The sequence below is a fragment of the Mustela erminea genome, chromosome X, assembly GCF_009829155.1.
Source record: "Mustela erminea isolate mMusErm1 chromosome X, mMusErm1.Pri, whole genome shotgun sequence".
Classification (NCBI taxonomy): Eukaryota; Metazoa; Chordata; class Mammalia; order Carnivora; family Mustelidae; genus Mustela; species Mustela erminea.
Window position 1 is genome coordinate 27,247,010 of NC_045635.1, and position 18,538 is coordinate 27,265,547.

Sequence of the window (18,538 nt, forward strand, 5' to 3'; positions counted from 1 at the left end):
TTCTTTAAGTAATATACCATTCGTAAATAGTGGAAGTTTTACTTCTTTTCTGCTGATTTGGAAGGTGGTTTTTTTTTGGTTTGTTTGTTTTTTGTTTTTGTTTTTGTTTTTTAAAGAGGGGAAGAGACAGAGAGAGAGAGAGAGAGGGAAAATCTTAATCAGGTTCCACACCCAGTGTGTATCCTAATGTTGGTCTCAGTCTCAGAATCCCAATATCATGACCTGAGCCAAAATCAAGAGTTGGATGCTTAACTGAGAGCCACCTAGGGATCCCTGGATGACTTATTTCTTTGTGTTGCCTGATTGCTACAGCTAGGATTTCTAGTACTATGTTGAATAAAGTGGTAGAGGAAAAGCTCTCAGTTTTTCCCCATTGGGGATGTTATTAGCTGTGGGTTTTTCAAAGATGGCTATTATGATGTTGATATGTTCTCTCTAAATCTACTTTGTGGAGGGTTTTTTTTAAATCATGAATGGATGTTGCACTTTGTCAAATGTTTTTTTCTGCATCTACTGAAAGGATCATATGGTTCCTATGCTTTTTTTTTTAAATTAACATGATATATCACAATGATTGATTTGTGAATACTGAACCATCCTTACAACCCAGGAATAAAATCCACTTGGTTGTCATGAATGATTTTTTGAATGTATTGTTGGATTTGGTTTGCTAGTATTTTGTTGAGGATTTCTGCATCTAAGTTCATCAGAGATACTGGTCTGTGGTTCTCTTTTTTGGTGGTATCTTTATTTGCTTTTGGTATCAGGTTAATTTTGGCCTCATAGAATGAATTTGGAAATCTTTCTTCCTTTTCTATTTCTTGGAATAGTTTGAGAAGAATAGGTATTAACCCTTTAAATATTTGGTAGAAGTCACCTGTGAAGCCAACTGGTCCTGGACTTTTGTTTGTTGGAGCTTTCTGATTACTGAATCAATTTCTTTGCTTGTTACCACTCTGTTCAAGTTTTCTATTTCTTCCTGTTTCAGTTCTGATAATTTACATGTTTGTAGGAATTTATCCATTTCTTCCAGGTTGTTCCACTTGGTGACATACAGTTTTTCATAATATTCTCTTATAATTATTTGTATTTCTGTGGTGTTGGTTATTGCTCCTCTCTCATTTGTCATTTCATTTGGGTCCTTTCTCTTTACTTTTTGATAAATCTGCTAGAGCTTTATCAATTTTATTATTTTTTTTTCAAAGACCCAGCTCCTGTGTTTGTTCCCTAGCCTAAATGTGGTAAGTTTTAACTAGATATGCTCTGGTCTGCTTGTGAAATGAGACCTGTCACCACCTCCACCAAAACTGAGACCTTGCAAAACTCTCTGGGAGATGTGGTGTGGGCAGGGGTTTGTGTTGGTCTTCTGGGGGACGGACCCACCACTCTGGGACTGAGGCTAGTGTGGCTGGGTAGGGCTGTTCCACCATAGAGCAGGGGGGTGGAACTTAGCCTAAGTGATTTTGTAGCCAGTGTCTGCATTGTGCTGCTTCCAGCAGGTAAGTCTGTGTTTACACTGAGGGGATAAGGAAGAAAATGGCACTGGCCAGCTCGTTTGTTCCAGGAGAGGCACCTCCAAGAATTCTGCCTCTCACCGACAGTCTTCAAGAAGAGTGAATAATCTCCCCGCTGTGTGCCCCAACCACTCTTTGGATCTTGTTTCCATGCTGTATGCATCCTTGCTGTTTGCCTAACTTCTCTCCAGGAGTAGCACAATGCCTTCAAGGTTCTATCCCAGCCAAGCCCCCTGACCTTTAAAACTCTAGACTTTAAGTCCCACTGGCTGCAAGAACTCAGGGAATCCAGCCCCTCTCACTTTCCAAGCCAGTGGCTATGGGGAAACATTCTCCTTGTGCATTACCCTGAATCCCTTTCTCCCCTAAACCAACTCTCTGCACTTCCTACCTTCCTCTATGTGAACTCTTCTCGCTTTAGTTGTGGATTTTGTTTTGTCAGGTTGATTTCTGGGGGTTTTAGGATGATTCAATAGTTATCTAGTGGTGTTCATGGGATGAGGCAAGCCTAAGGTCCTCCTACTTCACCACCATCCTCTTCTCTCTGCCTATTCTTTTTAATCCCCAGGAACAGATAACACTGATATCCTTCACCAGCAAGTGTTCAATAAATAACAGATGAATGAAAACTTAGGTGTAACCAAAAGTCCTTTAAAGTTAGTCACTATATCTCTAATGAATCTGAATGACATTGTAACTCAGGTCTCAGAGCAGGCATTTAAGAGATAAAATATATTCATAGTATTTATTTTCATTGCAAACTCCTAAAAAATATTTATCTCATATGTATGTTTATATACATATATACACTTATAGTATATACTATAAGTGTATATATACACATATAGTATATACTATAAGTGTATATATATAGTATATACTATAAGTGTATATTTATAAAATATATATTATGTATATATACAGATATACACTAGTAGTTATGTGTGAATATTGTTTTATCTTAATCTCAATTATTCACTAACACACACGGGAAATCAAATTCAAATCTGAACTCCTACTCCATTATCTCTTTCCAACATCATTTCCTAATAGTCCCTTGCCTGTCTTTAGCATGCCTTGCAACATGGGTTTTCAAAGACAATTTGTTGAACTGAGGAATGAATGAACAAAGAATCATGCACCTAGCATTAACTTTACCTACCATTACCCTAACATTAAGTGCAACAGTAGGAGGAACTTACAGTATTGCACACTACAACTGTAATTATAGACTTCAAGGACCAAAAATTATGGTGAAATGAAAAGCTCCCAAAGCAGATAATAACATTCAGAGTATAATAGCATTATATAGTTTTCAAAAAAGATGAAAAGACATTGATTTAGTTATATTAGTTATATTGCTTTCTAATAAGACAGAGAAGATCACATATTTTAGGTATTTTTATGAAAATAATAAAAGCCATTTCATGTAAAGGATTTATTTATAATCAAGCAAGGAAATTTTGAAGTAGAATTCACTATTTAAAAACAATGACAAACATAAATTTCCTTATCAGAATCCCACTGGTATTTTAGTGAAAACACAGTATACTGGCTTTAATCAGAATTCATGTAAATATCATGGTTCAGTTTTACTTGATAAGGTTTTGACAGAAAATTTTATAGTGAACTGAATGGAAATGTATTTAAGATATGCATTTCCATTCACAGACTTTGAAATGTATAGATTAGTAAAACTTACGTTTATCTTTAAGCCAAAAAGTGTATGGTATCACTTTTCATAAAAAGGTTATGACACTTCGAGAATAGGATATTTTTGTGTTTGCAACTCTATGACCTTCATCTTTAGAGGAGTTTATTTTGTCATGACCAGAGTATAATCTAAATCAAATTGTGGACAGTGACTTATCCTTAGATCCTTCCGTGAAGATAAAAGTGAATCTGTCTCTCATTAGGTAGGGAGAGAAAATTGTATGTATGTGGAGCAGTGATTCACAGTTATGAACTTTCTACAGGAGACATATACATTTGTCGGAAGATAATTGCAGTACCAAGTTTGCAAATATCCTCAGCCAAACATATTATAACATTATTCATCATAGAATATAACACACACCTTCTATATGTGGAAAGACGACACCCTCTGGAGTGTGTTTCTTATGCAAGGTTGTACAGAAGTACGAAGATGAGATGTCAAGGGCTGGATGGTTGTTAAATTGGAAGGGGAGGTGAACCATGAGAGACTATGGACTCTGAAAAACAATCTGAGGGTTTTGAAGGGACGGGGAGGTGGGAGGTTGGGGTACCAGGTGGTGGGTATTATAGAGGGCACGGATTGCATGGAGCACGGGGTGTGGTGCAAAAATAATGAATACTGTTATGCTGGAAATAAAAAAAAAAAAAAGAAAAAAAAAACAGAATAATCAATCTCATAACCCTAAGATGACTGTCCTACAACTTGTGAGGTCTGTTGGATACCCATGCAAAAAAAAACTGTGCATAACTTGTTTTAATTTTGATGGAAAAATGAGGAGATGCTTAAGAGATAGGGCATCATAGAAAAAGAAAAAGAAGTAAGAAACATTCGTTAATGTAATGATATACATTAGGGCAATTACATTCACTAAATCACCCTACACCAATTACCTGTATTATCTGTAGCTTTTCTCATTTGTTGAATAAGGGACTATTTGCAATATTCATTTTGCTGCTATGCTCATGACAGCAGAATAACACCAAGAAATGTTCTGTTTTGTTTTGTTTTTAGTTTAAACAATGCCTTTTTTCCCCCAACACTGTTTCACCAATCCTTCTAGGCCCATGCTAGACAAGTTTTTTTTTTTTTTTGTCCTAAGATTGTGCCTGAAATTCTCATTGAAAGTTATAATCAGAGTAATTCTGAACCCATTCAATTGCTCTTTCTGTCGATACAGCCAGAGTTCAAAAAATAATCATGAAACTTTTATTAAAGGTTTCGACCTTAACAATAAAAAATTAAACACATCAAAGTAATTATTTTCCATATAAATATAGACTATATGTACTGAAACTGCTTATTCAATTTTTGGATAATGAAATCTCCCAGGTAGAGGTGTAATGTGTAGTTAAAAATGAATCTTGAACAATGCTATTATCATCTTGTCCAGATTGGCCAATTTTTCTCAACCCTAAGCTGGAGAGGTCTTATTACAGGATAAAACTCCTTCGCCAATTCAATTCTTTACTCAATACAGGGCCCATGGTTTAGATTTAGTCATGAATTACCCTGAACACCTGGCCAAAATGACTTGAAAAAAGACTATAATTTACTTAGCACAGGCAATCAGATACCAGCAGTATAAAAAAATAATGATATCATATGGCTGTCTAAATCTTTTCTGTTGATAGCAACACAATTGGTCACTGCCCCAAAGCTCTCCTCAAATTTGCCATCCACCTCTCTTATCTCCCCAACCTCTCTCTCCCTCCAACCTTCCCGCCCTTTTTCCATTTCTCCTGTCCTCCCTCTCTCTTTCTTCCTCTCTAATTTTCTCTCCTTCCTTCCCTCTTTCCCTCCTCTCTTCCCCTCTTCCTTTGTCTTTCCTTCCTTCCTTTCCCAAATGGTCATATTTTCAGTGAAAAACTATAGACATATTTTCCCTTCACTTGATAGATTATATCAGTAAAAGAAAACTGAATAATTGTCAAAACAATTTTGTTTCAATTTTACTTAAACATATGATGAAATAAAAAGAGCATTTTTAAAAATCAGACTTTTTTGATATGAAACTATAAATTACAAATCACACTCTGTTATTAATTCACAATGTTAGGAAATCAACTTGGAGCTTCATGTATGTTTTACTTTTAAAGGTTTAATTTGCATAATTTGCATCCCAATTCCTCTACAATATAATGATATATTTTTTTACTCTCTAAAGTTAAGCAGTCAAGTTACTTAATTTTTTAAATGGCTGTATTTTATAAACTTTAAACAATTTATACTTGTCATTTTAATTTCTATTTTTTTGATTAATATAATTCACTTAATAAAAATGACTTTTTTAGTAAACACTACTTTTATTTCAAAATAGTGGCAGCCTAGTTTTCCAAACTAAGAACATAAACAACTTAAGTGAAAGGAAAACAGAAGCTTAATATCACCTTACGCCACTAAGAATGGCCAAAATTAGCAAGACAGGAAACAACATGTGTTAGAGGGGATGTGGAGAAAGGGGAACCCTCTTACACTGTTGGTGGGAATGCAAATTGGTGCAGCCACTTTGGAGAACGATGTGGAGATTCTTCAAGAAATTAAAAATAGAACTTCCCTATGACCCTGCCATTGCACGACTGGGTATTTACCCCAAAGATACAGATGTAGTGAAAAGAAGGGCCATCTGTACCCTAACGTTTATAGCAGCAATGGCCACGGTCGCTAAACTGTGGAAAGAACCAAGATGCCCTTCAACAGACGAATGGATAAGGAAGATGTGGTCCATATACACTATGGAGTATTATGCCTCCATCAGAAAGGATGAATACCCAACTTTTGTAGCAACATGGACGGGACTGGAAGAGATTATGCTGAGGGAAATAAGTCAAGCAGAGAGAGTCAATTATCATATGGTTTCACTTATTTGTGGAGCATAACAAATAGCATGGAGGACAAGGAGTGTTAGAGAGAAGGGAGTTGGGGTAAACTGGAAGGGGAGGTGAATCACGAGAGACTATGGACTCTGAAAAACAATCTGAGGGGTTTGAAGTGGCAGGGTTGGGAGGTCGGGGTACCAGGTGGTGGGTATTATAGAGGGCACGGATTGCATGGAGCACTGGGTGTGCTGCAAAAACAATGAATACTGTTACGCTGAAAATAAATTAAAAAAATTTAAAAAAAGAAGCTTAATATCAAATATATGATTTTGAATTCCAGGTCTAGAATTATAAAGAGTTCACTTATTCAAATATCTGATCCTTCTTCCCTTACTGGGAAGAATAATTCAATTACTCTACATCTAAAAAATGTTATTACAACTTCTTACCTAACTTATGATGCTTCGTAGCTACAATTAAAATCCCAAATTTCAATCTCTATTGATCCATTCATCTGTTGTTTCACATTTCACTCACATTATCCATCAAGCAATCAAAATTTATTGAGAACCAGTATGTGCAAGGGTCAAACTTACATTTAAGGTCCTGAGGCATAAATGATCTTTATTTCAGGTGTCCCTGTAGCAAAGGCTAAATAGATAAACATACTGTTTAGATCCCATCATCACTTACTACAAATCCCCTTTACTTGTGCCATCTTCCATCCTGTTCTACATATTCTTGCCTGAGCTCAGGGATATTTATTGCTTATTGGCTGCTCAGCATCTTTTCCACTTTCTATTTTCAACAGATCCCCAATTTCTTTGGAGGGGAACAACCCCTCCCTCACTGTGAGGGGTTTTGGAAGGAGATGGTTTTAAAGCAAAATTCTCTGCTCTCCTCTAGCTAAGAGATGGGTGTGTGACCCAAGCAAGGTCAACTGGACTCCCTCTTCCAGGACTTTGTATTCTGAACAGTTAAACAGTATGCAGAAAAAAGGGGATCGCAAAGACAGCCCGGAGTAGGTATTATGAACCAGATGCCCAGATGTGCTCGGGCAACTTTTCTTTTTCTAAACCTTTCCCACTGCCTTCATGCCAGTTCCAGTGCACTCACCTTCTGATTTAATCAGAGGATGTTTTCTGTTGCTTACATCCAGAAAACCCTATTGATAGTCAACAAACTACATCTGATGATTTTACCTTTTTGCTTAAAATACTTCAAGCATTGCCACTGCCTGCAGACCATAATCAAAACTCCTTGTTCTAGCAAGGAAAGATCTCCATTTCGTAGCCCCATCCCTCTCTACCCAACTTCATCAATTTCTTCCTCACCCCCTTAATTTCAGCCATATGGAATCACAATTGATGTAACACACTACATTGTTTTCCACCTCAGCAAAAAGTAGTTTGTTTCTTCTGCCAGAATCACCTTTCTGTTTTATCTACCTGATTATTTCCAACTTGTTCTTTAATATGTGGCTTAAGTTTTAGCTTCTTCAAGAAATTTTCCCTGATCTCCATATTCTTCCCTGGCTTAGTCAGTTGCCCTCTTCCTGAAGTAAGACCTCAGAGCATCCCCTAAACATGTCCAGGGAGGGAGAAAACTGCAGTGGGGACCCTGGAATCAGACTGTATCAGTTCAAATTCCACTGTTGTCTCTTTACTACTTGAACTTGGGCAGATTATTTAAAATCACTGTGCTTTAGTATCAGTCTCACAGTGTAGTGAGCATTAAGTAATGCATGTGAAGTACTTAAAAGTGACTAGCATTTAATTAGTTTTAAACATGTGCTAGGTATTATCCTGTAATTTATTTCTATTAGTGTTGTTATTGCTCTTTTTTCCTTCACCTGCTTTAATCTATGCATTGCTATCTTATCCAAGTCTGAAGTTACCAGGCACTTAGTAGTAGCTCAATAAAAATTTGTTAAATGAACATATAAATAAATAGTCACTGATAGTGTTTTGCAGTTTAGTCCTTATGAAATATTACCTCATTTCTCACACTTCAATTATTAAAGTTAGGATTGTTTTGTTTAAAAGTTCACATAGAGAAAAATGTTTATTCCCTGATATTGTAATAAATACATCCCCAAACTAATCTCTTTTTTTGTCCTCACACTTGTTTAATGTTTATTTATTTTATTTGTTTATTTACTATTTATTTATTTACTTATTTATTTTAATGTTTATTTATGGTCATTTTACTGACCATTTAGTGATAGAAAACTCTAAAAGTCAAGAACTTACAATGTCTTTATAACTCATTTTTTTAATATGAGGGGAAAAAGCAAGAAAAGCACTCCATTATTCAGCAAGAAAAGGGAAATTTTATATATAATACTTATAAGCATATCTCTGTGTATGAATATGATATACTAACTCAATCTCATTATACAACATTTAAAATATATAAAATTAAAAATTAAAAAATTATATGTATATCTATGATATACACATTTATATATATGAATAGACTTATCTATATATATGAAATATATGTATCATATATATGTGAAATATTTATATATATATGAAATAGACTTATTAATTCTCTTGCTTACTTGTTTTCAGTAAGCAACACAGGGTGGGAAGCATACAATATAATACAATGCCATATATATATAGATATATATATAGCATTTGAAAAATCCTGGCTTTCTGTGACCCTGTGACCCTAGGCATGGCACTTGAACTTCTCCTCTGAATTAATTTTGTATCTGTCTTTAAGACTATCATTTTGAAGAGGCATCAAATTAGTGGTCATTTTGGAAAAAGACAATCTTATTTTTCTGAATGCTACTGAGCAGATAGATTCTAAAGTAGATCCTAAAGGTTAGGATCACAAAGGAGTGTAGATTTCCTCTCCCCTTCTAATACCCAGTGGCTTTTACAAGAGGCCATAATGCCAGTAGCAGAACGGGGTGTAGATGTGGAAACAAACTCTTATTTTCATGCAATATTATTATATGACAAAGAATTTCCTTGCTACAAATGCTGTGAGGAAGCAGATTTAAAATCTAATATTAATTACTAACATTAGCTAAGTACTTTTCAGTAAGCAAAGCAAATGGGAAAGCATTTTTCATATACTACCTAATGTAATCCTCTTAACAACCTACAAGGCAAAGATGGTATCATCATTCACATTGTGGTTCAGGGAGATTGAATAACATGCCAAAGGTCTCCAACTGTAGGAAATGAGCCAAGCTTTGAACCCAGGCCATCTAACTCCAAAGCCCTTGCTTTAAGTATTGCAACATATTGTTTTCTCTGGCTAGTAGTAGTCTTGGAAGTATTAGTATAACTTGATATGAAACTGTGTAAGAACATAATCTCTTATTTCTGCATGTATCAGCACAGTGAAACTGTAAATGCTTAGCACTGTGTCTGGCACAGACTGTATATATAAAAACATATATATCACCAAATGGTAGCCACATTTACATTAATACTGGCAACCATATATGTAGTAAGAATACTTAGGCTTAGAAACCAAACAGATTTGGATTTGAATATTTTCTCTGCTACTTATTAGGAGTATGGCATCTCAATGGCTTGTGCTGAAGGATGTACCTACTAATACTTGTTCTAAAGGAGCAGTGAAACAAATTATACATGTTTATATGAAAGTTACATATCTTTATATACAGGCATGTCCATCACTATGTGGTGAATATGAATGTGAACCTGTGTATCCTGTGCCCAGAAAAGGAAACCAAGATTTGACCACAATCCAGTCATTTAAAAATGACAAAGAACACTTAATTCATATCTCCTGAGTCTCAAATCAAGGTGCTTTAAATGCAGATTGCTTACTAACCACTTATTTTTATTCCTACTGAATTGCTAAAGTTCATTTTACAAAGGAATCTGTCTGCCTTACTTCCCGCTTTTTCAAAAAGTATTTCTGTAACAACTAAATCCCTTCAATGCAATTTATTACCTCTAGAAAGGATTTGAAAATCATTTACCAGTGAAATAACTACAGCACATAAATATTTCAAAGAACTATTTTTCTTATTTATCCAGAAATATAAAAGAAACACAGTGTATTCATTTTAGCTAGGTCAACCAGATTTATATCAATGTATTCCTGTTTCTAACTGATATCATGGTTTTGCAGAATGGATTCCAAGAGGCTGATGAATGCAATCTTTATATTAAAAACATGTTTATTTGACTGTAGCATTGCATAAATACCAATATTAATATTTAAGGTATTTAAAAATATATTATGTTTGGTACTTTTCTTTTCTAAAAATTTACAGCTAACTTTCAATGACATTCATCATTGTAGGAGGAAAATTGGCACAGACAACTCAGAAGAGTGAATAACCAATTCCCAGATTATTATATTTCATTCTGTAATATATTGTGGCTGCAGGCTGCCAAAACAAACAGTTTAAATGTAAACAGCTCAGTTGAACTACTTATTTGATATTAAATAGATTTTTTAAATACTGGTTGTTTACTGATTTAATTAAGCCAATTAATTGCAAGGTTTATGGTTTTTTCCTTGTATCATTCTGTTTTAATGTATGGGTTTTAGATAATTGTATGATTTTTTTTCTTGATCATATTTAGGCTATACAGAGTAGAGATAGTATGTTGCTGACAGAGAAAAGCTGCCTAAAAACTGGTGGGAATATGTCTAGAAAGAGTGAAATGACATGTGAGTGATCTTGACTTTAATGAAAAATCTCAACCAGGTTTTATCTTTTCCTCCATACCTTCTGCTTGATGATCATCTCGTTGATGTCTTCAAGATCACCCACCATCACCCTCTGTGATTTTATAACTCGATCAAGCAGAGACAGCCAGTCGGTAAGTTCTGTCCAAGCTCGGTTGAAATCTGCCAGAGCAGGTACTTCCAACAGCAAGGAAGATGGCATTTCTAGTTTGGAGAGGGCAGTTTCCTTGGTAACTGCGGGTTGTGTCACCAGAGTAACAGTATGACTAGGAGCTAATTTTTTTTTTTTTTTTTTGCAAAAAAGGAAAAAAGAAAAAAAAGAAGAAAAATTAGAAACACAAGCAAAGAAGTCAATTTCAGTAACAACAGAACAAGCTTAATTAAAGTATAACAATTTGAGCCAAAGTATTATTTATTATGTTATAAATTTTTCTCCAGCAACATGAATATTTTACACAGTACTACATGATAGGACAATTCAAGGACTCACACTTGTCATTAGTACACATTTAACAATCTTTCAAAATGATTTTGCTTATTCTAATGGCTGCATAGTTAATTTAATTTAAATGTTCCTTCTCAAATAACACTTACATAGACTGTGGAACTGGTAAAGAAAAAGGTGTTCAGACTTTACCAGGTGCGAAAGTTTTACTTATTTTTTCTCATTCAAGATAAAAAAAGCAAAAGTCAAGTTTGAATAGATTTTATTTCCTTGACCAAGAAGTAAATTACCTTGGAGTTGGATCCTAGGGAAATCAAAGCCAATGAAATGTTTTTGTCTTTGCTCTGTATTTTATATTGGGAATAGTTTCTCATATTTTTTTCCTTTTCTTTCAGATTGGTCATAAAGTGACTGCCGGTAGAGAAAACCCAAGCTATATAAACCTATAAAAGATTTTCTACTTGGATATGAAACACTATTTCCAGGTTATTAAGAAATATTAAATAGGGACGCCTGGGTGGCTCAGTGGGTTAAAGCCTCTGCCTTCGGCTCAGGTCATGATCCCAGGGTCCTGGGATCGAGCCCCGCATCAGGCTCTCTGCTCAGCGGGGAGCCTGCTTCCTCCTCTCTCTCTGCCTATCTCTCTGCCTACTTGTGATCTCTGCCTGTCAAATAAATAAATAAATAATTTTTTTTTAGAAGAAAGATTAAATAGATACTAATACTTTGGAACACTATACTATAAGATGGCACATGGCAATTGTTAAGATCCAAAATCTTAGGAGAGAATCCTACTCTCTGTCCCAGGAGCTCTGTGACCTTAGTTACATTACTTAACCTCTCTAAGCTTCAGGTTTTCTCCTCAGTAAAGAAGGGACAATAACAGAGTGAATGTTAGAGGGGCAGTTGTGTGGATTCCATGATTAATATATGAAATGTACACAAAACAGTGCCAGAAAATAACAACAATATTAGCACAGTTTCTGACACTGGTTGGTAATGATGTTAGGTATCACTATTTTTATAAGCACCTGATGAAAAAGAAAAACAGTGATGAATGAATATAACAAGAAGTTGCAGATAAGGGGTAGAAATAGGTGAAATAGTTGGGAAAAATCAAAGGTCTGTGTGTGGCTCTTTATTTACTAAAGGGGGCCAAGCTTGCTAGTGTGAATTGTTATTAAATACCAACAAACAGCTGGGTAATAGAAGGTGAGTGATGAGGGGAACAGAACACCTCATCTGGTTTTTAAGTCCAGAGTCTCTGAAGCCTATCCACATTGAGGAGACCAATAACAAAGAAATAATGGACTACATAGTTTAGAAGGGAAGCTTTGAGAGAAAGCTCCAAAGGACAACATCTTAACAGGAGACCTGAGAGCCATGGACAAGGGAGGAAATGTTCTAAGAACATGAGAAACGTGCCATGTGTGAATTCCATTCTGAGGTGGCCATAAATCACTTTTCATGGTTGTATTACTTTCTACATTTTAAAGGATGTTTTTGTGAGAGAAGATGATGAGGGAAATGGAAGGATGCCTCCTCTCTCTCAAACTTCTCAGGGACAAGGGTTTCCTACAGCTGGGAGAAATAATCTTGAAAAGGCAGAAAGAAAGGAAAAAGGTAGAGTGTTAGAATAAAAAGTAATGGGAAGAAGTAATGACTGAAAAACAAAGATACTGAGAAGAAAAAGAAGAAACAGTTTCTTGAGTCTCTCTCACTACTGTGAAGCTCTTTCTAGAAAGAATGACATATAATCTGCAGCAGAAATAGCATCTTGTGATCCAACACTCCTACTAGGAAGCGTGCGGGCCAACAGGATCTAAAAATCTTAAAAGGGATTCCAAGAGAGGAGCCGAATCCCTGAAGAGGGGATGCATGGGTGAGGATTTAGCTTTGGTGAGTGCTGTGAAGTGTGTAAACCTGGTGATTCACAGACCTGTACCCCTGGGGATAGAGTATTATGCCTCCATCAGAAAGGATGAATACCCAACTTTTGTAGCAACATGGACGGGACTGGAAGAGATTATGCTGAGTGAAATAAGTCAAGCAGAGAGAGTCAATTATCATATGGTTTCACTTATTTGTGGAGCATAACAAATAGCATGGAGGACATGGGGACTTAGAGTGGAGAAGGGAGTTGGGGGAAATTGGAAGGGGAGGTGAACCATGAGAGACTATGGACTCTGAAAAACAATCTGAGGGTTTTGAAGGGACGGGGGGTGGGAGGTTGGGGTACCAGGTGGTGGGTATTATAGAGGGCACGGATTGCATGGAGCACGGGGTGTGGTGCAAAAATAATGAATACTGTTATGCTGGAAATTTAAAAAAAAAAGAGCTAAATTAAAACATCACTGGGAGAGCTAGCTGCTGAATGCCTGGATGACTAGAAAATATGGACAAATTGTTCTTAAAATAGACACACAACAGATACTGAGGTAACATATAGTACTTTGGGATGATTTCAAAGTTCTGGGAAGTGTCAGACAATGTTTTCTTTTCTTCTTCTTCTTCTTCTTCTTCTTCTTCTTCTTCTTCTTCTTCTTCTTCTTCTTCTTTTAGCTTGACTTACTGAAAATTTGACCCTCAAAAGAGAGTATAAAGATTTTTTTCTCTAGATTTACTTCTGACCAACAAAGACATGCCTAATGAAGTGAAAATGGTCATGTCATCTTAAATTTCAATACAGTGAAAGACGAGAATACAGAGAATTATCAGATTTCAACTGTTTTGAAAAAAGTCTATTGAAAAGAAAGGCTGGAGCCAGAGACTGAACAACAGAGAATGATTCAAGATGACTAAAAAGTACAGACAAATGACATTTGAATGATAATAGCACAAAGTTCTCCAACGAGGAAAAAGAAAGAAGTAGCACCAAGTACAATGTTGGCTGAAACAGATTTACAAAGAGATTGAAAGGTCAGCTAGGTAGCCATGGATACACCCAGTCATGGGCAGGTGATTTAATTTATGAACCAGTCAGGCCCTTCATTGCTGGTCTCCTCTCCTCCACACTCAGCATCTGAAAACACCTCTAAAGCGGTGGGAAAGGGAGGAGAGTACTAGGTACCTTCTGCTCACTGCTCTACCTCCTACATCTTGCATAGGTACTGGAATACAGTAGGTGCTCAACTGATGACCTCTGAATAAATGAATGAATCTAAAAAAACAAATCCATGCACAGTAAGATTTGAAGTACACTTAGAGGCCTTCTACCCATGGGGAGCCCTAAAGGACAACAATCTCAAAGGATCATATCTCGAAGACTAGAACACAGAATATTCCTAGGATCTCACTGTTTAAGTCATTTTAACTATTTTCAGAACAAGAAACTAATGGAGGCCTCTTTGGAGAACAGTGTGGAGATTCCTCAAGAAATTAAAAATAGAACTTCCCTATGACCCTGCCATTGCACTCCTGGGTATTTACCCCAAAGATACAGATGTAGTAAAAAGAAGGGCCATCTATACCCCAATGTTTATAGCAGCAATGGTCACGGTCGCCAAACTGTGGATAGAACCAAGATGCCCTTCAGCAGATGAATGGATAAGGAAGATGTGGTCCATATACACTATGGAGTATTATGCCTCCATCAGAAAGGACGAATACCCAACTTTTGTAGCAACATGGACAGGACTGGAAGAGATTATGCTGAGTGACATAAGTCAAGCAGGGAGAGTCAATTATCATATGGTTTCACTTATTTGTGGAACATAACAAAAAGCATGGAGGACATGGGGAGTTAGAAGGGGGTTGGGGTAAATTGGAAGGGGAGGTGAATCATAAGATGCTATGGACTATGAAAAACAATGTGAGGGGTTTGAAGTGGCGGTGGGGGGAGGTCGGGGTACCAGGTGGTGGGTATTATAGAGGACACGGATTGCATGGAGCCCTGGGTGTGGTGAAAAAATAATGATACTGTTATGCTGAAAATAAATAAATGAAAAAAAAAAGAAACTAATGGAGGGAGAGCCACTTTTTGGGGCAGACGATGGAAGTTCAAATATTAAGAGAGAAAATAGAACCGATCAATTTTTTGGTTCCCTACTCTTCTATCAAGGGGCGAGGTAAAAAGCAGGAAAGAATATTGGATCAAGAAACAGAGTGTAAAACAGACTATCTAGAGTCAGACTGTTAGATTTCAATCCTCACTCCATTACTTAGCTGGGTAACACTAGGTAGGTTACTTAAGCACTCTGACTCTCCATTTACTCCTCTGTAAAAGGGCAATTATAACAGTACTTCTCTCACAGACAGCTGGCATTAACATTTCCTAGATAAACAAACTTGGATGAGATTACAGGATTCTTGCAGTAAGGGATTATATCCTGCTTGATAAATTAAACTTCTGTGATCCTCAGAGTATTCACCTACATAATAGAGAAAACAGTACCAATCTCATGAAATTGTTCTAAGAATTTTATGAATTCATATATGTAAGTCTTCTCCTAGCATCCTTCTGCCAGTAGATATACTGTGTGAGTTTTCTTCTCCTTCTCCTTTTGCTGCTCAAACAATGTTTACTGGATACTGACTTTATAAATTAGCATGCCATTCTGGACTCTGATCTCTTTGAACTAGAATTCACTCCAGCCTCCTCTCCTTCCATTCTTCCCATCCCCCCATCCCAACACCTCAGTCTCCATTCCCTATTCTCCAAATAGCACTGGGCATTTCTTACTTTTGTGCCCTCCTACACAAACTCTCTTCTCCCTTCTCCAAATATTCCATTTCCTTATCAAAGCCCAACTCTACATTTCTGTGATTTATAAAGAACCAAGATAAGCCTATAACCAAAAAGTCTTCATGAGGTATAGAATTAAATTATTCTTTGAGGGGTACTAAACACTACAAGTTTTTAATGTTTTACTACTCAAATCTAATCATCACTAAGAAGAAAGTCTTATATCATTATTAGGTTTTTGTTTGTTTGTCTACTGGCTAGAAGGTAGTAATTGATAGTAACTAAGAGAAGGATACTAAACTCAGAAACTTTGGGTCTCCAAGAGTAAAGAAATAAATGCTATAACATAAAGTAGAAAGAGGTTAATTTCCATCTAGTTTATATTTTATTAGGACCAACTGTACCTAGCATGCTATTTAAAATATTTCATTTTTCCTAAAAAGAAAGAAGACTTCTTCCTAGATCCATGCATGTATTTTTCTTATTTTATTTTATTTTATTTTTTTTATTAATCAAGATGTTTCAAAGGGGAAATTTTTGAGGTCCTGAGAATATCTCATTTTATTATGTTTGCCATATTGACTCGTACTGCATTTTCAGATGCCTTTACTTTTATGTAAAAAGAAAAAAAAACAACAACAAGTTTCCTTCTTTTCCACTGTCATGCTGCTAGAAACAGAAGCAAATCACTTCATTAGGTAAAGTGTTGGCTAGTCAGATCTGTAAGAGGGCAGTTCCAGTGGGTTTTCCCAGACTGAGCAACAGAATCTTGACTTTAAGCAAGGAATATTTAGTTCTCCCAGAGTTTTCCGATAACCCCATAATTTAAAAGATGGAAGGATAATTTGTTGAGAATTCTCTCAACTCATAATACCAATCAGGTAAGGAGTTAGGACACATAAATGACTACACAGAATATTTCACCTGAACTTGTGGGATGAGTTTCCAAGTTCTCCCTAAAGAGAATGAGAAATGGCTTCACCTCCAGCCAGTAGGTACCCCTTCCTCTGTGCCCCGTTTAATGCCCCACAGTCTGGTATGCTTACCTGGATGTTCACCCCTTGCCTCAAGTCACTGTCCAGGGTCATAAGGAGTTTGCCCTGAGAATGACCACTTCAGTTCTCAGCCTCCCAAACCCCTATGGAGGCCAAGGTTATTCAATTCAAGTATGTTGGGGGAAATATCTCTTCCAGGATGGGGTCATAACAGATAAGAGTTCTTATGATGTCACATGATTAACTCTTTCCAGCGACAGATTTTGCTGTCTTTCCTGCTTAACCAGTTACCAGTTCATGCTAGAACCATGTGTATTACAATGTGTATCATTAAGCCAGAGAGAGATACACATTGTGTATACATGTATTTATCTGTATAGATAGATGTATACACAACACACAGAGGCTGTACTGTCTGACTACTGATGACTGTAGCATAATGCGTTTCCCATGCATTTGTTAGGAAATTAAAAATCTCTACTAAAAACTGTGTTTTCTTTCTATAGTTAAGCAGAGAAAGTCAAGCCCAAAATAGGTGGAAGGAATTGAGTTTGGCACGCCGGAATAGTAGCATGAATAACAGTAGGTGTAACAAGCTATTGCAAACCACAGCTTTTCTCTGAGTATTTTGTTAATTAAAAGGTGTTGGCTTTAGGAGGCAACTCTCATTTTTTCAAAAGTGTTTGAAGCATATTTCTCCAGTCCACAAATTTAATTGGTTTCAGGGGTACATGATTAGTCAGACTAACAGCTATACTTAGAGCTTTAAAGGAGCTACTAAATCTTTTAAAAAACACACACACAATGTGCTTGGCATACTTCCTTTGAAGTGTTCACATGTGGTGTTTCTGTAATTCACAGGTCTCCTTGAGTTGATAAAAAAGCAAGAAGCCCATATTCTATTCCTTGCTTTGTTGTGTGAATATGGGTAATGTTTTTGTTTTCTTTACTTTTCTTAGTGAAAACTCAGTGGACTGACTAAATGATAAATTACTGGACTCACACTAGCAAAAATACCTAAAAGTTCCATTCCATATAGGTGGTCAGACTGCCTTACTGCTTCACATAATCACATAAACAGGAGAGACTGTTTAGCTACCTGCAGGTCACCAGTACTTAAAGTAACTGTTCTTCAGGTAAACAACACTGGGGAAAGCTTTTATTTTTGAATATCTGAAACAATGGCATGTGGCTTAATGAAATATGTAAGAGTTGGAGAGTACGTGCTAACAAAGTTAAGAATCATGCTTGGACTGAAAAAGAAAATCTCTAGTGCATGGGGTAGGAAGAACCTCACTTCTTGGCTCTAAATATTTGTCATTTTCACACATAGGTGGGTAATTAGAAATAACTGTTACAAATCCATAAACATTTACTTTTGTCTATCTTCTTTTTTACTCTAAAGCAGAAATAAAATAGGTGACTCAATTATCACTGATTATTTACATTTTAGCATCATAAGGCCATGTGCTATCTGTGGGCAAGGCCTAGAGAATCAGAACTCAAGGATTCATGCTACCCACCTGTTTTTCTGGATTTTATGAAAAAAAAAATTGTTAGCTGTGAAAGCCCTAGATTTTTAAAGCTCAGTAATGCTACTTTATCACTTTAAACTGATCCTCTCCTGCAACTAAGAATATAATCCAAGTGAGAAATATTGCTCCTACTGGGA

General features: G+C 36.2%; 1 protein-coding gene across 6 annotated transcripts in view; it reads right to left on the reverse strand.

Moving 5' to 3' along the window:
- The window catches only part of DMD (dystrophin), a 2,094,983-nt gene that overhangs the window by 628,105 nt on the left and 1,448,340 nt on the right, over positions 1-18,538 (reverse strand). For all 6 annotated transcript variants that reach the window (XM_032330377.1, XM_032330378.1, XM_032330375.1 and 3 more), the window contains one exon: positions 10,783-11,015. In XM_032330377.1, coding sequence (XP_032186268.1) covers positions 10,783-11,015 — 233 coding nt within the window. The remainder of the gene's footprint in view (positions 1-10,782; positions 11,016-18,538) is intronic.